Consider the following 23,843-nt stretch of genomic DNA (forward strand, 5'->3'; position numbering starts at 1 on the left):
ACATATTCCTGTTCAGGATGATCTGAAATAGTCGACCTATGACAGTCTACCTTGTTTGAGTCAACAAAGAGAAAGAAAAACAGTTGACTCCTCAAAAGTGACTGCAAACTCCACCCTCATGTTTGCACCATGTACACTTGCCTATGATAAAATAGGTTCTCTGTCATCATTCAGTTATTACTAACTAGTAACCTGTGTCAGTTAGGTTAAGGTTCTGTGGAGTACAGAATAAAATATAGGATTAAGATTGCTGATTTGATTGCAAACAGCTAGCCAAATAAAAAGGTTGTAAAATAATTATTAGAGGCTTTGCAAGCATGTTACCTCGTCTAAGCTTTATATAATTCTTTATTTTCTCAAATAATAATCTGACATCAAAACAGTAAATGCTCCTTCAGGTGAGGCCTCCTTACTTAAAAATAAGAGACTTTATTTGCTCTTCTATGAAGAACCTTTTTTAATGTCTGTGGAACCATTCCACTGCACAACTTTAATAATAATAATAATAAATGCATTGAAAGATTCTATGTGGAACCCAGATTGGTTCTTCTTTAGAATTCATGCAAATTGCAAATGTATTTTGGAATCTTTAATTTTTGGCAAATGAAAATTTGCTGAAAATGTATGCACCCTACAGGCAATCCAATATGTAGATCAGTTTGTTTCTTCACCAGAACAGCTTTAGAGAAATTTAAAGTTACATCACTTGCTCACCAGTGGATCCTCTGTAGTGTATGGGTCCTGTCAGAATGAGAGTTCAAACAGCTGATAAAAGCATCATAATTGTCCACAAGTAATCCACTTGACTCCAGACCATCAGTTGTCTTGTAAGGCAAAAGTTGCATGTCTGTAAGGAGTCCATAATTCATAATAATGCTTCCTCCAGTGGAAAAGTCCATCCCCTGTTGTCCTCTCACATCAAAATCCATCCATAGAGAGAGTTTAAAATGGTTAATTGATGGACTGGAGTTGTATGGATCACTTGATGTTTTCATCAGCAGTTTGGACTCTGGCGGAACAAGTGATATATTGCAGAATTTCTCCAAATTTGTTCTTCTGATGAAACAAACTCATCTTGGACAGCCTGAGCGTGAGTATGTTCAGAAAATGTTTATTTTGGGGTAATTTTTTTTGAGTTTATAATGTCGTTCCGTGTCGTACGGCTTGATGGCGCTGTCGTACAGTGTAGAGGTGTAGTACCGCTGACCTGCGCTGTACCCGTGGGCAAAACGGCGTTTACTTATCAACAGCGTGGACACAATAGATAGAGAGAGAGAGAGACGAGCGCTTACATGAGAACGAGCAACATTTGAAAGAAAGGGCGAGTTGTGTTTCTAAACACAGACTCTAGACTTCAGATTTTCGATTACGTCGAGTAGTAACGTCAGTTTGGGGGTTGTTCGTAATTCAGAAACAGTCGGAGGACTATCATAACAACACTGGAGCACAGCATAACAGATCCCGGAGAAGCACATTTTTGATGTGAGTACGAACATTAAATTGTTGCACAGCCTAATGAAGTTAAATAAATGTGTCCTGTGTATTCGAAGCTAAAACGAGGGCAAATCCAAAACACTGCTGTGGTGGGCGATAATTGATAGCTTAGTAAAGTATGTTTGTGCAGAGCGTGGAGGTTATCCAAAATCATTTCATGAAGAGTTGAGCTGTGCAATGTAAACTTCTGCGTGAAACAAACATTGATTTTTATGCTGCCGTGAGTTAATGAATGTGTGTTTAATAACAGTGTAACAACTTGGCCAAAAAAAACAAAAAAACAAAAAAAACAACAACTTGAGAACAGGAAAGAAACACGTGTTTTTACCCTGTACGTCTGTGCGACGCAGGATGTGCTTTTCAGTCTTGCCTAGTTAATTTGGTTGTTCTACTGTAACGTTGAACATCTTTTTGCTTGTAAAGTCTAGTTTGCAGTTTTTGTGCATTAAACTAACAATTACATTCAGGTCTTGATCACAGTATAGACATGAAGTAGACATCAAGAGCACATCAGGTTTATTTTGAAAGGCATAGCTTCTGTATAAATTCACATGTATCAGCTGCTAGTTGTGAATATTGTTGTAAAGAATAAAGTTGTGTTTTCATGCACATTGTTACCTGGACCTGAAGCAATGCACTTGTTTATTAATTCAGTTCAATAGGCAGTTATACTGCCATGGTACCTACCTAACCTGTCAGCATTAAATTACTAGTCACTGAAAAACAATCATTTTAATACAGACGTTTACAAAATACAATATGTGACCCTGTACCACAAAACCAGTCATAAGGGTCAATTTTGAATTTGAATTTGTTAGGATAGGACAATGTTTTCTGAGATATTTGAAAATCTGGATTCTGAGGGTGCAAAAATATTGAGAAAATTGCTTTTAAAGTTGTCCAAATGAAGTTCTTGGCAATGCATATTACTAATCAAAAATTAAGTTTTGATATATTTACGGTAGGAGATTTACAAAATATCTTCATGAAACATAATCTTTATTTAATATCCTAGTGATTTTTGGCATAAAAGAAAAATCAATACTTTTGACCCATACAATGTATTGTTTGTTATTGCTATGAATATACTCATGCTAATGCTACTTATGACTAGTTTTATGGTCCTGGGTCACATATAATACAATTTATGATTGTGATTATTATTATGTGGTGAACTAGCCCTGTGTAAACTTGACTTAATACATCCACTACCTTGGGATCAGTTTGTTAAAAGTCATTGCAAAATGGTTCTGAAGCAGCTCCAGCTGTGTATTTTATCTAGCGCAGTGAAATTAATGTGAGCATGATCAAATTTGTCCATCCTGTGAACATCATCCAGAAGCATAAATCACCTGTACTGTGCAGAGTTAGTTGTTATGAGTCACTTTCTTTACTCATGCTTTCATTCCTCGCTTAGAACACATCACAGCCTGCATGCTGCAGTATCACCGACTGCTTTTGTTTGCCGGATTTTATTCATTAAACACGTGTAAAAATATGTGGCAGTGTCACAGGGCTTCCTAACATGACGACTCTTTTAGTGTTATACCATAGTGCATCAGCATACTGGCTCTCACACACCTCATAACATCACTGCTGCCTGGTAATCACATCAGCTGTAGCCATGGCAACTGCACATGGGAATGAAAGCTTTCACTGGGAGAGCAATTTTCTTCCCCTTCACTGACTCATCGCTTTTCCTCCACGGATTACGTGTTACCTGCTTGCACGCAAATGCCACCACCGTTTTTCCCCCCAGGGTATCACTGAATGCTCTTCCATAGGTAGATTTTCCACTTCATCTTCACGTAAGGCTTATATTGGTGCAAATTGCTGTTTTTTCCCCATCATGCTGTTTTGGGGATTTTTTTTTAGACTCATTAATAGTTTTCGCATTGCGACATTACTCTTTGTCAGTTAAGCTAATTTTCCCTTAAATTCTCATTACTGTAATGCAAAGGAAAAGTCATATTCTTTGTTTATATTATTTCATATTCAAATAGTATTTAAATATATTAATACATTGTGGTGTTGTTTGTAACACATTGTGCTATACTGTTTAAACATTATATAACATTTCTTTTACTCTAATACAGTTATAAAAATAATCAGTAACAGTAACAGAAGTAGTAAAAGTAAAACTTGAGGATGTATTAAGATTATGATAATAATTTGACAAATTGTTCTTAATGTCACAGTACAAAGAGTCTTAAGAGTTATTTATTTATTTATTTCCCAAACTGAGGTTTGAGAATTGAATTGGAAAGCTATATATATATATGTGTGACCCTGGACTACAAAACCAGTCTTAAGTAGCACAGATATATTTGTAGCAATAGCCAAAAATACATTGAAAGGGTCAAAAATAACCTTTTTTTTTTTATATCAAAAATTATTAGGATATTAAGTAAAGATCATGTTCCATGAAGATATTTAGTAAATTTCCTACTGTAAATACAGGTGCATCTCAATAAATTAAAATGTTGTGGAAAAACTAATTTATTTCAGTAATTAAACTCAAATTGTGAAACTCGTGTATTAAATAAATTTCATTGCACACAGACTGACGTAGTTTAAGTCTTCGGTTCTTTTAATTGTGATGATTTTGGCTCACATTTAAGAAAAACCCACTAAATCTCAACAAATTAGAATATGGTGACATGCCAGTCAGCTAATCAACTCAAAACACCACAAGGTTTCCTGAGCCTTCAAAATGGTCTCTCAGTTTGGTTCACTAGGCTACACAATCATGCTGATCTGAAAGTTGTCCAGAAGACAATCATTGACACCCTTCACAAGGAGGGTAAGCCACAAACATTCATTGGCAAAGAAGCTGGCTGTTCACAGAGTGCTGTATCCAAGCACGTTAACAGAAAGTTGAGTGGAAGGAAAAAGTGTGGAAGAAAAAGATGCCCTTTGCAGCCTTGAGAAGCTTGTCAAGCAAAATCGATTCAAGAATTTGGGTGAACTTCACAAGGAATGGACTGAGGCTGGGGTCAAGGCATCAACAGCCACCACACACAGATGTGTCAAGGAATTTGGCTACAGTTGTCTTATTCCTCTTGTTAAGCCACTCCTGAACCACAGACAACATCAGAGGCGTCTGACCTGGGCAAAGGAGAAGAAGAAATGGACTGTTGCCCAGTGGTCCAAAATCCTCTTTTCAGATGAGAGCAGAAGTTTTGTATTTCATTTGGAAACCAAGGTCCTAGAGTCTGGAAGAAGGGTGGAGAAGCTCATAGCACAAGTTGCTTGAAGTCCAGTGTACAGTCTGTGATGATTTGGGGTGCAATGTCATCTGCTGGTGTTGGTCCACTGTGTTTTTTGAAAACCAAAGTCACTGCACCCGTTTACCAAGAAATTTTAGAGCACTTCATGCTTCCTTCTGCTGACCAGCTTTTTAAAGATACTGATTTCATTTTCCAGCAGGATTTGGCACCTGCCCACCCTGACAAAAGCACCAAAAGTCGGTTAAATGACCATGGTGTTGGTGTGCTTGACTAGTTGTATCTCGGGCCAAATATTGTCCTAACCATACATCAATAGAAAGCTTATTTATTTAGCTTTCAGATGATGTATAAATATATACATCATAAAAATTATAATTAAAAAAGGAACACTCACAAATAAGATGAAATGTTTAACCTGCTTACCTGCATGTGTGGCTATTAAAACATAAAAATAAATAAAAAATATAATAAATAGATTCAATTAATTAATCTTTTCAAATAAATCAATAAAAAAACTAACATCAAAACCAACTGTCAAAAATTAACCATGAACATGCAAATCTGTTGTTCAGTTATTTAAATATTAACTTTAAATCTCAGGTGCTCAGCTCAGCTACTTCAAGTAATTATTATATGTCAGAGAGGTTCGGCAGACAAAGATATAGGAAACCCTTAATTTGTTGAGAATGTTAAACCTCAGTGTCAACTATAATGGTGTGAAATGGAGTAATATGTGCCAGTGAGAGTTTAAACCCTCCTTTCAGTTCTCCTTTTTTTTTCCTTTTATCTATGTTAGTGCGATTGAGATTTGAGGGAAAATCTGTTGTAAAGGGAAATATTTCACCCCTTGGGGACCCCAGTCTTCAGAAGTCTGTGCTTTATCATGTCTTTGACTTTAGTCTTCACTCTTTTAATGCCCTATGATTTCCGCAATGTGAAAAAACGCAGAGAGAATCGCGGAATCCAGTCATAAAAACGTAATTTACAGAATAACGCGAAATGTCACGGAATTTGTCAAAGTTTAAATTAACTAATCAAAAGTAGTTCATTGCACCTAAATCAAACCGCAATATGGACTAGTATCTGGAAATATTATGCTGCAAAAATACCATTTAAATGTGAATCCTACATGTTCTGTTTGTCTCTGTTTTAATGAATGGTGCAGACGAGCGGTTTTGTTTACTACACACACTGAAGCGCGCGTGACGCTCTTGGTCATTTCAGCGTCTGTTGTCTCACTAAATGAGGACATAAATACATGAACAGTATCTGCTGAGAGTCACTTAATGAGCATTTGACTGTTCCATTTTAGGAAAACTAGCCTTATATCATATACACACAGAAATGTAAAGGTAGACGCAGCAACCCGTCAAAATAAAAGTTTGGTTTAACTTGAAGACATTGTGCCAGATATATATTACTACTATTACTACTACTACTACTACTACTAAAATGAAACAAACATTATTTTTTAGGGTATAATCACACAACATTTCTTCCATGTTTTAATTTTAATAGTAAATTCCCCTTTGTTTGCCAAAAAAAAAAGTTTGTTTAATTCTTAATTTTCAATAATTAAAAGATAAATGGAATTAATGTTTTATGCCTTCATTTGTTTAACCAGAATAAACAACACAGAATTTCTGAGGGTAAAAAAAAACTTTCATAAGGCTATTTTAAGAATAAATTTGAATAAGTTAAGTATGCATTTAAATAATTAGACATGCTAAAACACAGAATTTAATAACAATAAAACATATGGTGAGACAAAAATAAAACATTTCATAGGGCCCCAAACATGTCATTTTTGTTCAACCTTTATTAAATTGATGTGAAATTGTATAAGTTTCATGATTTTAATTAATTAGACATGCTCTTTGATTAATAAAATTTAATTTAACCATTAAAAAGGAGTTGAGAAAAACTAAAACGGGAAAAAAACAGAATCCAGAAAAAATGGAATTTGGAAAAAAATAAAACGGAATTTGGGAAAAAATAAAATGGATTTTATAGGGCCCTACTCTTTGCTCTTCAAAGGTCAGGTTCTCCCTGAGAGCTGCTTTGAGTTCCTCATATAAAATATTGAACTAACTTAACTTACAAAACTTTTTTTTTTTTTAATGTCAAAGAATAAGTTGTTTCATTCATAATTTGTCCGTTCATTATCATTGGTTTCAAAACCTTGTCCTAAAAAGGACCTGTGCTATGGGAAGTTTACAAAATATGAAACAACATCTTCAAGTAATAGGTGAGAGGCTGTAGTTTACATCTCCTTTTTTTGAAACGCATATGGATGTGAAAAGTGCCAAATGATCTTACGGTAAACAAGAAGAGGAACCCTCTCAGTTAAATGAGCCGTTGTCTTATCTTTAGACTCTTTTGGACCCATGTAGCTTTCGTTCTGAATCAAGTAGTGCTTATACAGCGTTTCACTGGTGTGCATTTCTGCACCTAAACCTTGGCATTTAAATTCTGCATATAACATGACAGTCGTGATGATGTATGTTTAGGCCAAGATATGGAAAGGCCTGGAGTATGCAGGTTGTGATATAAGGTTTGTTGTATTTATCAGGCTTGCGTGACTTTCTACACTAGGGGTGTCACCTTTCAGGCAGTCTTGACACGAACATTGACGCAGGGGTTGTGTATTATTTATCAAGTGGCTGGGGGCATTTTTTGCATGTCATTGTTGACTGACTTCAGTTCTTTATTGAATATATTAGCCTTTTAATATTAACGTGACCGTGGCGTCCTATGTTTCAGTGCAGTTTTCTTACACTCTTGTGGTGTACATATTTTTGTACGACTGTGGTGTAGATATTTTTGTACCAGTTTAGTCCTTCTTCTGGTACTGTGTTAAACCAATTACAGAGACTTGTCCAGAAATGGACAATGGCAGAGATTTTAAGCGTTTTGCTAAAGCATACATTGACGGCACTCTTCAGGACTGTCTTTATAAAATTTTATTTTAGGGAAACATTGTATGTGACCCTGGACCACAAAACCAGCCATAAGGGTAAATTCTTTTATAGATTCTTCGTTAATCCTGTGCGAATGCACCATATGAAATTCAGATGTGGTGGGATAATTTCTAAATTACACAAGGTCCCCAGATAATATTTATCCTGTGCGAATAGGGCTAAAGTTGTCCAAATGAAGTTCTTAGCAATGCGTATTACTAATCAAAAATTAAGTTTTGATATATTTATGGTAGGAGATTTACAAAATATCTTCATGGAACATGATCTTTACTAAATATAGTAATGATTTTTGGCTTAAAAGAAAACTTGAGAATTTTGACCCATACAATGTATTGTTGACTATTGCTACAAATATACCCATGCTACTTATGACTGGTTTTGTGGTCCAGGGTCACATAGGAGGAAAATATGTGCCATTCAAGTGGAGTTTGCAATATTGTAATTCTGAGTTTCGAGCGATGTTATATTTACAAGTGGAAAACTCTGAAGTTTAGATGATGCACGAGTTGGAATGTTTTAATTTAAACAGTCCACAATGGCAGAAACACTGATTCATAAAATGATCCAAATATAGAATTGAGAGAGAAGTTAGTGTTGTTAACCTGTTAGTCTAACAGTTTATGTTAAAAAAGTTGATACAATGTAAAAAAAAAAAAAAAAAAAAGTGGTAGAACTGAATATTTTCCATCGATTTGTTTTTACATTATTTTATGGCATCATATGATTGGTTTCAAATACCTGGGCAAAACTGGGTGCCAGTGAGCAAAGACGGCAGAATTTCAGAATGCGCCAGCCTAGCGACTGCTATTGAGATGAATGGGACCAGATAGCACTCTCCAAACATTATAAACCTCTCTTGTCAAAACAGGAACCCGTATAGAGCTCCTGTGCAATGCTGTCACACTAAATCCATTACAGTTTGTGTAATTTCACACTCTTCAGTAGATTGTGAATCGCTCGTCAGACCTGTTCTTACACATAGGAGTGCTGTCTGGTTTGATCTGCTTAATCAGATGTGAATGGCTCTGTTGTAATATTCAGTGTCTGCTGTCATATGATGGAAGTCAAGATATGACTCAGTTGAAATCCCATTGCTCTGTCAGACAGCTGAGAGTCATATGTTGTGGATCAAGACACTCCAGCATTTCAAATGTCCATTAAAGTGAAAAAGCCTGAAGTTAAAAATCTAGTCTTGCTTATAGTTTGAGGGTTTTATGTACTGTTAATTCAAAGTATATCCATCCATAATAAAAAGTGCCTCACACGACTCTGAGGGGTGAATAAAGGCATCCAGTAGCAAATTGATATGTTTTTGTAAGAAAAATATCCACCGTTTTGGACAGATGACGTAGGATTGGACGATAGGCTGTGATTGGTCCATGCGATAAATCCTGGCCCTTGTGTTTGTGCACATTCACGAATCAGTCTGAATGAACAATATAATGTTGATAATGGGAATATTAACTTAAATAAGTAAACAACTCTCACAATTAGATATAACCTCTTTGTTAGATCAAAATGGCTCAAAAACATGATCTGTGGGAGTTTTTAGTGAGTAATCAGCTTGGTGTTTAAAGTAAATCTCTGTATTTGTGACCAATATTTACCAAGCTTTTATGACTGATGATTTAGAAAAAAACATAAAAGCCAATTACTTTTGAAAACAATGTTTTTATATTAATTATGCGCAATCATTTCTCACACACTATTAGGGCTGGGTATCGAGAACTTTAAATTTCCAAATTTCTAAGAACTGTTTTTCGATAAGACACGTGCAATTTCGGTTCCGCTTAACGGGTCCTGTATTCGCATTTTAATGTGATTTTAAAGTTTAAAATCAAATGTTTTAAGCACAGGAAGGGAAAGAACTTGCGCACTGTTTGTGTGCAGATTACACTCCTGAAGCGCGAGCACAGTGAACAGTGGACCCAGTGCGGGTTCCCAGCCTGTCCCAGCCTAATCTCGAACCATTCCTTGCATTTCCACTGCAGAAACAGTCGTTCTGGGTCGGATCTGACTTCTCTTTTACATTTACCACCCAATATGCACAAAATACATCAGTATATCGTTATAAACAGCCATTTTTTGTCAAAAAAAATCATTAACTGATCTTGACTGAAAATCTTTCGTAACTTTAATGAGGATTCATCTATATTTTATTTATGAAAAGTATGCAGTGTTTTTAAACCTTTGATTTAAATTTCTGTACCTGTAGTTTCTTCAGTTGTATTTATGTATTATCTATTGCTCATTTATTTGCTTGTTCTGATTTTATTACTGACTGTTCACTTGTCTAGCACTTTAATTTAGTTAGTATTTAGTAATTTAGTTTGAAGTTTTTTTGCTGTCGTATTTTTTTGTTAAAACCATAGGCAAGTTCTTCTTAGGCCTAAGTGTTCTGTAGACTGCTGATTTTTGCACATGTTATTCAGCTGCAACAGAAAGCTTTGTAAAAATACAGAACAAAAATGTTTGGCCTAATTTTTTTTATTGACTTTTTTTTATGCTATTGGAATCGATGCTAAACTAGGAATCGTAAAGAATCAGAATCGATAAGCAGAATCAGAACCAGAATCAATAAAATTCAAACGATACCCATCCCTACACACTATAAATGATAATCAAAATAGGTAGTAACTTTTAACATTTTAGGACGTGGGTCTCTAAGTATCATCGTTTTTGGGTCCTTTATGACCAAAATGTTTTAAAGGGGTCATCGGATGCCCATTTTCCACAAGTTGATATGGTTCTTTAGGGTCTTAATTAAAAGTCTCTAATATACTTTGGTTAAAACAACACCCTTTTTACCTTGCCAAAATCAGCTCTGCAAAAATTATCCTGTTCTGGTCAAGGTTGCTTTAAATGTTAATGAGCTCTGCTCGTCCCGCCCCTCTCTTCTCTGGAGTGACCAGCCTGTTTACTTTAGCCGCATTTAGCTGCGTTTAGCCGCTAAACTTGGTAAAAGATTTATAAAAAAAAAACCCTTATACTCACTTCTGCTGTAAGTGAAGCTGGATCACGAATGATTTGCGCGAACATAGACAGATATATGTAGATTGGGAGGCACATTCCCTTCACAAACAAACGTAATCCACTGCATCTTCAGCAGCTCAGATGTCGGGAGTAAATGACGACCACTATGTTCATTATTACATCCAGCAACACAACACCTCAGTCGATCAATCAGAGATATTTTTGTCTAACTTACATCCCTGCTCCGGCACCGAAACAATCGAGGTCAGACTGTTACAGCTGATTTAAGGTGGGTCTGATTTAAGGCGTGTCTGAGGTAAGTCGCTCATGTCAATCAACTATCGTGGGAGAGGCTTCTGAGAATGGCTCGATTTGAAAAAAGGGATATTATTTTTACAGATTAATTAAAAACCACTGCATGGATTTTTATCATTATAGGGTAGATTTGTACATACGCTGCCAACAAACGTTAATGTTCAAACAACATGTAAAAGTGAACTTTGCTTTCGATGACCCCATTAAAAGCTCTGTTTTATAGGACTGTCACAATATGTTTTTATAAGCTGGTGCTGATATGAATCATGTTGGAAGTCTGACTAACTGAAACCACTGGCACTAACAAACTCTTGTTCACCACTGACCTTTTAGGGAAGTAATGTTTTTGCAATTCTTATATGGCAGTTCCAGTTAATGCCACTGGCCGGATATACAAGATAATCAAATCTGTGCTCGTCACAGTACCTGAATGATAAATGAGTAATTTGGTTTTTAGGGTGATGACTGGCAGAGCAGTATGCAGTAAATAAGGTTGACCTGTGTATTGTTTTGTTTTGGTGAAACAAGTAGCTGTTTATTTAGAGATCAGACTTGACTTGTTGAAAGGTTACTGCTGTGTATATTGTAAACCATTATACTGTTTGGTAACACCTTAAGACTAGTGAAGGACACTTACTAGGTGTTACAATCATCACTACTGCTATGGCTCAAACTCTAACGATATTGCTTATATTAAGCTTTTTCATATTACTTGCCATATTACACACATGAATGGTTCCTTAGATTGTGTGGCTTGGCTTGGAAGAGTGAGTCATTATACAAGTGACTCACATTTTACATGTACAGTAGAGATGCACGATATTGGATTTTTGCCAATATCCGATATGCCGATATTTTTTCATCTCATTTTGGCCGATACCGATATATATCATTTTATTTGGAAAGTTAGTTTTTAACAATAACTTATTTGTTAGGATTAAATAAATAGTAATGCGTGGTTTACATTCAATCCCTTCTTTTTCATCAGTAGACTAGCATTATGATCTGAATTTTGTGAATTAAGTTCACTTTTGCTATGTTATAAGCCGAACTTTCGGATGCTTTCACTTTCGAATTCGCAATCTGAATACAACATTTCAAAACGAAAACAGAAAAGTAGAACTAAACTGGGTGACTGTAAGGGTGCTTTGCGGGACATGAACAGGACATAATTCATTGCTACAATTTCTTAATTCGTTCCTATGATTTATTAATTTATTAATTTGTAAAATGAGGGAACGAATTAATATGTAGTATTAACGAATTGTTAATTTATTCCCACGAAATATTTTATTTCCCACCCGCAATTTATCACAGTAAGAGATACGAAAACATGGATTAAAAGTGAATGACAAGAAAATAAACCTAAGAAATTAAAGGGTGAGACGCTGAGGATTTGGGAAAATAAAAATATTAAGTTATGTCGCAATTCGTGACCAACTGGCAAAACAGTACACTTTTTTTGCACAAGAATACCAACATGTTTACCTTCTCTGGTTTAACAAGCGGTCTTTTACCCTACTCGAAAACCAAATCCTCCGTCCGCCATCGTTTCCAGAATAGTCGCGTCCTTTTTGCCGTCACCACCTGGCTCATGCTGACACTACAAATACAAACCAGGCTCTACACCCGAAGCGCTCACAACGAAAACTACTCTTCGCATGATTAGTGAAATCCTGAATATGCCACGGCTTTGTAACTCTGTAACCCGCGCTGTATGGAGCAATGCGACCACGTCAAATTTTAACTTGCACATTAAAAAAAAAAAAAAAAAAAAAATGTGACAGTTTTGATCAGTCTAGAGCCCTGCAATACAAAGGCATTCGACATGGAAAGAAAGTAATAGAAATGTAGTCACTAAGTCATGTTTAATTATAATTTCTAATTATTTTATAAGGTGCACTGCGCTCTGACAGGGCTGCGGGACACGAACATAATTATTTTCTACAACTTGTTAATTCGTTCCTACGTTTTATTAATTTATTAATTTGTAAAATAAGGGAACGAATTAAAAAGTCGTATTAACGAATTCTTAATTTATTGCCACGAAATCTTTTATTTCCCACACGCAGTTTACCCGCATAAATGATACGACAACATGGATTAAAAGTAAATGACAAGAAAACAAACCTGCGAAATTAAAGGGTGAGACGGTGATGATTTGTGAAAAGAAACTATAAATATTATTAAGTTTGTAGCAATTCGTGACCAACCCGGAAAACAGGACACACAGCCGCTTATGGCTTTAAATGTATTGGCTCGAACGGCATGAATCCAAAAGTATGGTCAGTGGTGGACGAAGTACACAAGTTGAGTACTTGAGTAAAAGTACAGATACGTATAATAAAATATTACTCCAGTAAAAGTAAAAGTGCTCCTCTTTCAATTTTACTCGAGTGAAAGTACAAAAGTACCCGATTTTTTATGTACTTAAGTAAAAAAGTACTGATAGATTAATTTTGCAATTTTAAATAGGCTACTTAATTGAATTTTATATTAGCACATATTTGTTTTTATAATCCTACTGCTCAAAAAACCTGGGATTTTCCCAAAAAATCCATTTTTGTTGTTGATATGGACTATGTTGACGAAAGTGATATAGTAATATTCAATGTGTAGCTTACACTGCAATGTACCGAGACAAAACAGATTTGACAATCATATTTTCAACAGTAAGAAAAAAAAAAAGTGTTTTAAAGCTTGTTTTGCATAACGTCACGGTTATATATGACATGAGAATAAGGCCTAAAGTTAGGGAGAACATTTTAAGGAAATATTTACATAATGATTATTTCCTTTCCTTTGATAATTACTGTACTTACCATGATCTGAACATCACATCCTTTCTTTTTCCCTCGGATGTAATCTATCTAGGTGGTTGAATAAAAATATGTGGACTTTATATCTAAAAATGATCTCAACTTAGCACCAGCAAGCAGCTAGACAGTTAGCATCAGCTAACAATATTTACTTATTTTCAGTATAGTTAAATAAACATTATATCTGTCTACTCTAGCTGATCCAAACAATATAAACATTTATACTGTTGCAAAACAATATATAAACAGACGTCACGTAGGGCTAGCATTTTAATAAAACTGCTAACGTTACATCAGCGAGGACTATGAACGTGCATGAGTTATTTTATTTAAGCTGTTATTACAATTTTTCGTTTTTGATGTGTCTGAATTCAAGCATTTCAGTGCGCTTAAACAGATCACCTTTTACAGCAGATGTAATTCACAAACAACGGACAGCTTTGACCTAAATATGATTTTCAGTTATAATAATTAATACGAAACAGAGATGCTCACAAGTCTCTGAGCTAGAGTCCAAGTCAAGTCTCAAGTCTCTGAGCTAGAGTCCAAGTCAAGTCTCAAGTCTTTCAGCTAGAGTCCAAGTCAAGTCTCAAGTCTCTGAGCTAGAGTCCAAGTCAAGTCTCAAGTCTCTGAGCTAGAGTCCAAGTCAAGTCTCAAGTCTCTGAGCTAGAGTCCAAGTCAAGTCTCAAGTCTTTCAGCTAGAGTCCAAGTCAAGTCTCAAGTCTCTTTATTATATTAAGTCTCTGGTTATAATAAGTGTTGCATCACGTACAGCGACCCATCCAACACTGCATAGCTATATATAAGGAACTCAAAGCATGTAATATGTTATAATGACTCCTTTATCTATTAGCATACAGTATCAGCTTTGATTTTGGTATATAATCAGTGTAAACAGGCTATTGCAACATGACAAAAACACCAAGAATGCTTTACTTTTAAGTTAATATCTGTATTTTGCCTTGTAGCATGAACACACAGTACAGTACAGACCAAAAATTAAGAAAGACCAAATATGGTCAAACATCACATTGTGCTCCTAATTTAAAAAAAATAGTAGCACAATCAAAATTTTAGGAGCACATTCTAAACAATAATCCAAAAATCTGATAAAAAAATTTGCCTTCCCATTATGAGGTGATATTTGACTCCTTAAAGTGATTTACAAGGGAATTTAACTTTTGTTTTTACCTTTTCATATGTTTAATGAGGCTCAGAGGTGGCAGAAGTGCAATCATATTCCTAAATTCATTGTTGAGATTAATGTTTTAAATCAAATTGTTTTAATACAGAAATGTTAAATGATTTAAATAACTGCCAGCAGGTGGCGGCAAGAGACTGATTTAATTACTGAATCATATCATTCATTTGATTCGTTCGAACTGCTGCTTCATTTAGGAATAAAGAGTGACTGTCTTTATGAATGAGAAATTGAATCATTTCACTAGATTCGTTTTAAAAACGAGTTCATTCATAAACGAAACACCGCTGTGTTTGAATGGAGATGCGCAGCGGCTCAGTTGTGACTTGTTTCAGACTACTTCTGACGACGAAATAGAGCAAAATCAGGCAACAGTGTTACAGTCAGACAATGAAAGTCACTTAATAATAACATCTTGTTTATTTAACTGCTGTATTAAATCAGTATCTCATTTACAAACTCCCTTAAAATTAGTAAAAGCTTAGTTCGCGATATCACAAAGCTCTATTATAATCAATGACGCTGTCTATACTGAATCTTTTATCCTCATATCACATATTTTGCATTGAGCACTTCTTCTGTTTGGGCCGTCTTGTTTGAAGTTTTAAAATCCAAAGCTAACGATGAATGGCACAGCAGTCGACATGTTTGTTCGTTGTCCTCTCATGTGTGGCGGCCGCGCCTAAAATAAAAAAAAAAAAAAATGTGTGGCCGCGCCCGCGCGCAGCAGATACACGTCGCGTGTTACATGGGCAGGTTATAGGTAATGGAGGGAGTTGAATAACAGCGAGCTCATCAGTTGTTTCCAAAAAATAAACATTGTTCACGAGTCCCGCAGCTCGAGTCCGAGTCGAGTCTGAAGTCTTTCGAGGACGAGTCTCAAGTCGAGTCTGAAGTCACTGTGTGTGCGACTTAAGTCGCACTCGAGTCCGAGTCTCAAACTCGAGTCCCCATCTCTGATACGAAAATTCGACCTTGGTAACTTACTTTTCGCAGCATCGGTCGCGCGCACAAAAGATCTCCCGGTTTTTACTTGTGAATTCATTTGACTGGAGACTCGCTCTAAACGGATCACTTGAATCAATGAGTTGTCGATTCGAGAACAGCTGCAATCGGATCATTCCAATTCGTGAATGAATCGTTTGGTGCGATTGGGGAATCAGTTTAACAGGTTCATTGAAAAGAATCAGTTTGTTCATGAATCAGACACCGCTTGTGCGTCTCAGAGCACGTGATATATTATAAGGAGTAACGATAAGTTTATGAAATGTAGTAAAGTAAAAAGTACGATATTACGCTTTGGAATGTAGTGAAGTAAAAATGAAAGTTACTCAAAATAAAACTACTCCAGTAAAGTACAGATACTTGAAAAATGTACTTAAGTACAGTAACGAATTACAACTACTTTGTTACTGTCCACCACTGAGTATGGTCGCTACTAACATTTGCCTGCTAACCAATTATTTAACTTATAAAGAATGCTTTGTACCTCACTTGTGTCATATTCACGAAAAATGTTTCATATGAGCAACAGTGTGTTTTGCCATTGCGCCGCCGAAGAAAGAGAATTCACTAACCGCGCGCCGTAATTACTTTTTATTTTAAAAGCAGATCATGTCATGTGCAAACACAGCCATTGGGTTTCAAAATACAACAAAGAGCACCATAAAACCATTTAAAATGTGCATTTAGCGATCTAGTGACTGGATATGAAACAGGCAACAGTAAATTATCCCAAATGGAACAACGGCGCATTTTCTCCTACAGCCACTGCTGCCACTGCACGTGCTATTGCTATGCATCATTCTGTATGTGTATTCTCAGTTTAAATGCAGCAATCCAAAACAGTGAATCTACTCCTCATTCAGTCAAAACTTTGCTTCAAGAATGAGCCACACTGCTGACATTATCTAATCCCTAGCACACCCTTAGCACATGTGAGTTAACATATTCATCTTATCGGCAAAACATATCGGCATAATTTTTCATATCGGGCCCATGCCGATATTTACATTTGAAGTCATTTTCGGCCGATTCCGATATCAGTCCGATAATATCGTGCATCCCTAATGTACAGACTTATGACTTTCATCTAGCAGATAGAAACAGGTGGAAAAAAGTGTATTAAATCTACAGATCAGACAATTATGGAAACCAATGGGTTCCTTGCTCATGTCAGCTCTTGGCTTGCTTAGTTGGGCTTTAAAAGACACTAGTCACTAGATTTGTCTTATATGAATAACTGATTTTGTTGCTTGACTGTTTAAAAAGCTCCTTTAAAGCACACTCTCTTGTATAAAGTGTTGTTGTAAAAATAAATGTCGCTTGATTGACTTGACCAAAACACCCCAATACACCAAAATTATTATTGTAATGGATCAGTGACAAATAAGTGTCCAGGATAAAGAAAAAGAATTGTTCAAAATGTACCTTAAACATGCGCCAAATACTTTGAAAAGTACTCTTTGTATAAATTTTGGTTTAGTATGTGGTTTTTTTTTTTTTTAAATAAAAACGTTCATACTGTTTTCAAGAATAATGTTAAAATCATTGTATTGTTGAGTAAATAATTGATCAGGATCAATAGTCCCTGTTAGGGGTGTGCAATATCACAATGTTTGATCATGGACGCTTAAAATCTCTGTATGATGTGCTTTTGAAGAAATATCATAGTATCGTGCTACAGCACAAATTCTATCAGTTGCAGATCTGGCATCTCCATCTCAATATATACATTCACATCAAATGTTAACTCCGCAGTAGAGACAGTAGATACTCATCATGGCACACTGCGCTTATTCACAGTCACAAAAGTACATTATTTGCATGTGCTTTAAAGCCTTGTCGGTTAAACATTTAATTCTTGTGCTGTTCTGACATGTGCTTTTTCTGAGCATGTACAGCTGAAGCGTGCACACACTGAAAAGCCTGTCAAGCAGTGCCTGATTACTGGATTTCTGAAGTTATCTTTCACGCCTGATTGCACTAATACTGTCAAAAACACAAAGTTTACAGGTTAACGCAGTTGGTTACGTCTAAATAAGAATAAACAACTGAGAGAAAAATGGATGCATGCAGCTCTTAAAGGGACAGCAGACTAATATTACTAAACATGCTGCTGCTTGTCATTAAAGGGATAGTTCACCAAAATATTAACATTCTGTCATTGTTTACTCACTCTCACGTTGTCCCAAACCTGTATTAGTTTCTTTTTTGTGCTGAGCACAAAAGATGTTTTGAAGAATGTGGGTAACCAAACAGTTGCTGGTCCCCATTGACTTCTGTAGTAGGAAAAAAAATACTATTTATGTCTCTGGGAACCAACAACTCTGTGGTTACCCACATTCTTCAGAATATCTTGTGTGTTCTACAGAAGAAAGAAGCTCATTCAGGTTTAAAACAGCTTGAGGGTGAGAAAATTATAACAGAATGTTCATTTTTGGCTGAACTATCCCTTTGATGTTAATAAAACAACAAAACACAAGGAGAAAAATCGCTCACTTCCAGAACAAAAATTTACAGGTAGTTTACTCACCCCCTTGTCATCCAAGATGTTTGTGTCTTTCTTTCTTCAGTTGATAAGAATTTTTTTCTTGAGGAAAAAAATCAGGAATTATTCCCATATAGTTGAACTTCCAAAATGCAGTTTAAAGGGGTCTAAATGATCCAAGCCGAGGAAGAAGGGTCTTATCTAGTGAAACGATCAGACATTTTTGAAACTTATTGACAATTTATATACTTTTTAACCTCAATCGCTTGTCTTTTCTAGGTCTGCATGGATGTTTTCTGGGTCAATACAGTTAGGGTATGTCGAAAAACTCCTGTCTCGTTTTCTTCCCCAACTTCAGAATCGGCCTGCATTGCTGCAGAAGTACCGACACAGTGTTTACAAAGTGAACATGCAAAGAATATCAAACGCCCTGTACAAAAAAAAGGTAAAACGGTGATATAAGACAATTTTGACGTTGAAGAAGAAAACAAGATGGGAGTTTTTTGACATACTGTAAGACAAGCATTAGAGGTTAAAAGGTCTATAAATTGTCAATTTATTAAAAAAAATAACAGATCGTTTTGCTAGAAAAAGACACTTCTTCTTCGGCTGGGATCGTTTAGAGCCCTTTGAAGCTGCATTTAAACTGTATTTTGGAACTTCAAACTTGTGGGCACCAATGAACTCCACTATATGAAGAAATTCTGAAATGTTTTCCTCAAGAAAAGTAATTTCTTTACAAGTGAAGAAAGAAAGACATGAACATCTTGGTTGACAAGGGGGTGAATAAATTCTGTAAATTTTTGTTCTGTAGGTGAACTTCTCCTTTAATACAGTTGCTTTAATAAGAATCAATATATAATTAATGCAGTGAAGTGTATATAGTGTCAACAAATCGTGATTAAAAATTGTGAGTCGTAATTTTCCTTTAAAAAAATTGCGATATGATATTTTTTGTCATATCGCCACTAGGGCACGAATGATCATTTTAGTAATCGAATAATCATTTGATTATTCTAATGATTAATCAAAGAATCAGATTTTATATATTTTTTTTTTTTTTTTGGGGGGGTGTAATAAAAAAATAGACCTAAATGCAATCAAGGTTGTTTTAAAAAATCGAGTACTCCAATTGAATTCAGGGATCGCGACAGCCCTAGTTGCCACCCCTAGTCCCTGTATGAGCACATGATGGTCAAGAGAGCATTTCATGTCAACAAGTGTTTAGTAAATCTTGATTTGCCCAAACACAAGACAGCAGTCACCATGTTTCTGTTCTGGGCTCATGGGATTTCCATCATATAGTCATTAGATCAGACATGATTCAACATGATTCAACACAATTTATCCTGAAAACCCTCCAGCTCCACTGAGTTCTCTATTTCCTGCTCCATGCTCACTGACAAGAGAAACCCCACTCCATGTTTCTGATTCACTGTAAAGTTCGTTCAATGTTTTTTTTTATTAAATACTTTGTAGATACACACTGTAGTTCCTCTGGATGTTGGTCGGTTTCTTTCTCAAAAATATGAATGTAAGAATGAAAATGAATTTCCTTCCCCCAATTACAAATGAAGGCAGTCATGTGCTGATGTATGTAATCTCTTGACTGTTCCTTAAGCTTATGCAAAATTCTGAAAGAGGAAGAGACTTCAGAGGAAGTGATGACTCGCCTACCAATATCTAACACGCTCTTAATTTTTCTGAGCAGATGAGATGACGCCAGACTCCTTTGGCTGTTTGAAGTGGTGTCCTTGTGGGCTACTCAGTGCTGAAATAACAGGAGCAGAATCTGACAGCGACAGATAGACCGGTCTTTGGTTTCAGCTCATCCGTTGTGCTCAGCGGCCTCCTGGTTTTCCATCAGGATGGTGTATTCAGCGTCACTCTGTGCCTGTCTGTCTCTTCTGACTGTCCTCAGCTGTCATGCTCATGTTCTCCCCCCGACTCTCTTTTCCCATGGGTAAGTCTTATTATTACACTTCTGATGATTTGTGAACTGAATTTAGAGCAACAGGTTTTTTTTTTAAATGCCGTTAGATATTTGAATAGCTTGTGAAACTTGTGAACTGCTGCCGTTCTCTTTGTCTTCGGCCCGTATAGTGGTTATCTGGAGTTTAATTAAGGTGAATTTCATAATCAAGTAAACAAGATTAACCTCTGTGCCGCTTGAGTTAAACATACCCTTAGGATGCTTTACATCGTCACATCAACACTGTAAATAATTGCATTTGTAATTATCTTTTAATAGCTTGAGTATGTGAATGCAACACCTTCAGATCAGTGTTATTTCAGTATTATTTATTTACTATTATAGTGTTTATAGTGTAATTGAATTAGCCTTTTTTTTATTTTTTGTTTCAATTTTAGCTTAAGTTTGACTTTTATTATGTGCATTTGTCATTTTTAAGTATTTATTTTATTTTTGTACCTTTAATTTATTTTTATTTTGTGTCAGTTTTAGTAATTTTAGTAATTAATTTTGTTATCTTGTAATCTTAACGGAAATTGTAATTTGCATTGGCAATTAAATGATATATAAAAAAAACATAATCTAATATTTATATTTTAATTTCTAATTATTTGAATGAAAACTATTTTTAATAGTTTTAGTTTTTAATTAAGAGTAAAAACACTTTTAAATAGTTTCTTTTTTACTGGATTCTAATAAAAAAAAATATTTTTATTTTTATTTGTGTTTTTATTTTTTGTAAAATGTATGAACACTTGAAAATTAATTCAATATTAATATTTTGAAAACATGAACCACCAAATGGTGGGGTAAGCATGCTGCGATTTTAGTAAATCTCACTTTTTAGTGCATTTTGTTGAAATGTCAAAATCAAATTATAATCATATTATTAAAATTATATAATACATTATTAGAAATAATTATAATAATAAAGTAATATCATTTTTTATTTTATTTTATTATTCTTTTAATACCCTCCAATTTAATAATGAAAATTGTCAATATCAATAGTGTTACAGCTTATTTAAAAAATGTAAAAGTGGTCTTGTTTAAAATTAAATGAAATGAAGACAATTTAATAGTGGCCAACACGGCTGTGAAATGACCCTAGTGCACTTGGTTTATCCATGCGCTGCAGTGACTGGTACAGGTACTTACTGAAAGACTTGGATTAGATGAGATGCTTAGCTGTGATTATGCCAAGACCTGCAAGAACATGGCTAGTATTTTTGCATTACGCATATATGCATTGTTAAACTTATTTGTTTTAAGAAATGTTGCTATGAGAAAGGGATATTTGATATGCTGCTGTTATCTCTGTGTGGCTATTAAAACGTCATAATAATCATTATTGTCTATTTAGTTCCATTGGAGAAACTAGTTAAATGTTATTTGTGTAGTAATATAAAAAGCAAATTAGTAAATTATAAAAATAATACCTTTTTTATTAAGAATAAATTATTTCAGAATGATTCTGCAGACATTAAGCATTTTATTAAGACTCAGTTTGCACAAAATACACAAAACCTACATTTATCATTGTGTATCTTTAAATTCCAACAGGTCTAGAAATGGCATTGCATTAAAAAGCATGGACAATAATCTAGTTTTTTTACTAACAAGACAAAGATATCAAGCAAAAGGCCTAAGAGAGGTCATTACAACAAATGTCGTCGCATGTAGAGCATAGTTATTGTTCTCATTAGAAAGCATTGGATGTACGAGGAATGAAAGACCCTGCATGGATCCTTTTAAGAGGAAGCGTCTGTCCTTCACCTCAATGGGAACATTGATGCAGACACCCTGAAATGGCCTCTTGATGTATTTCTGAAACTTCTAGATTAGGTTTCATTTCTCGCTAACTTAAACAAGGTTCTTTTCTCAGGTTATTCAAATCTAGAAACTTGTAGCAGACTTTAGCATGTAAAGCTGTCATTGATTTAACACATTTGAGTAATATAGTTCTTATATGTTTGCATTGCTGTGCATTAGGTGTTTAGTAATTTCACTTTCAACATGTTTATTGGTATGACTGCTGAACATTATTGCCTCAGTATTAAATGAACACATTAATGAAACACATTACCAGCACTTCTGTTTAAAAGTTTGGAGTCAGTATGTTAACTAAGACTGCATTTATTTGATTAAAAATACAGTAAAAATGTGAAATATTTTTACATTTTCAAAGAAGTGTTTTCTATTGTAATAGATGTTAAAATGCAGTTTATTCGTGTGATGGAAAAGCTGAATTTTCAGCATCATTACTCCAGTCTTCAGCATCACATGTTTCTTCAGAAATCATTATAATATGCTGATTTACTGCAGTTAGCAGCGCTCTACAGTGTGACCATTTTAGTCGCATCTGCGTGTGACTATGAAAAAATATTTAGGAGCACCATGTGCGAGTGACCCGCTCAGCATATGTGTGTTTGTGCTAAGGGGAGCTTTAAAGGTTTTTATGTGTTTTTGAAACGTTGAGTAATGTATCACAGACATATCTGACGAATCCTTTCATAAACAAAGTGTAGAGAGAGTGTAAATAAGAGATTGATTGTGCAGTGTAGAGAGCTTCATTGATTATAATGGAACTTTGTGAGAATGCGATGCGACTAAAATGAGTGACAGTTTTTAATGATTTTTAAGGGTGTTTGTAAGTGAGATACTGATTTAATACAACAGTTCAATAATCAAGAAGTTAATATTAAGTGACTTACATTGTCTGACTATAACACTATTGCCTGATTTTGCTCTGTTTTGTCCTCAAAAATAGTCTGAAACAAGTCACAAACGAGCTGCTGCGCATCTCCATTTAAACACAGCGGTGTTTCGTTTATAAATGAACGTGCATTTTTAAACAAATCTAGTGAGTCAGTGATTCAATTTCCCATTAATAAAGAGAGTCACTTGCTTTAATCCTGAATAAATCAGCTGTTTGAGCGAATCAAATGAACGAATGATTCAGTAATTAAATCAGTGACTTCCCGCCACCTACTGGCAGTTTTAGTTTCATTTTTAAAGTATCTTTTCAGTTATTTAAATCATTTAATATTTATGTATTCGAAATGTTATATTTAAAACATTAATCTCAACATGAGTTTATGAATTTGATTGCATTCATGCCACCTCTGAACCTCATTAAACATGAAAATAGTCACTTGTGTGTTCTTCTGTGCCACCTCTGTAGTACAAATAAATTTTGTAGGAGAAGTCCACTTTCAGAACAACAATTCACAAATAATTTACTCACCCCCTTGTCATCCAAGATGTTCATGTCTTTCTGTCTTTAGTCGTAGAGAAATTATGGTTTTTGAGGAAAGCATTTCAGGATTTTTCTTCATATAATGGACTTCAACTGTGCCCCTGATTTT

At 35.1% G+C, this 23,843-nt stretch overlaps 1 protein-coding gene across 1 annotated transcript in view; it reads left to right on the forward strand.

The window, feature by feature from the left end:
• Positions 1 to 1,212: 1,212 nt before the first annotated feature.
• sema4ab (sema domain, immunoglobulin domain (Ig), transmembrane domain (TM) and short cytoplasmic domain, (semaphorin) 4Ab) overlaps positions 1,213 to 23,843 on the forward strand; it is a 47,311-nt gene continuing 24,680 nt past the window's right edge. Inside the window, exons 1-2 of the mRNA XM_051136447.1 lie at positions 1,213 to 1,482; positions 20,215 to 20,466. Coding sequence (XP_050992404.1) covers positions 20,430 to 20,466 — 37 coding nt within the window. The 5' untranslated portion in view covers positions 1,213 to 1,482; positions 20,215 to 20,429. The remainder of the gene's footprint in view (positions 1,483 to 20,214; positions 20,467 to 23,843) is intronic.

This window comes from Labeo rohita, chromosome 19, assembly GCF_022985175.1.
Source record: "Labeo rohita strain BAU-BD-2019 chromosome 19, IGBB_LRoh.1.0, whole genome shotgun sequence".
Taxonomy (NCBI): domain Eukaryota; kingdom Metazoa; phylum Chordata; class Actinopteri; order Cypriniformes; family Cyprinidae; genus Labeo; species Labeo rohita.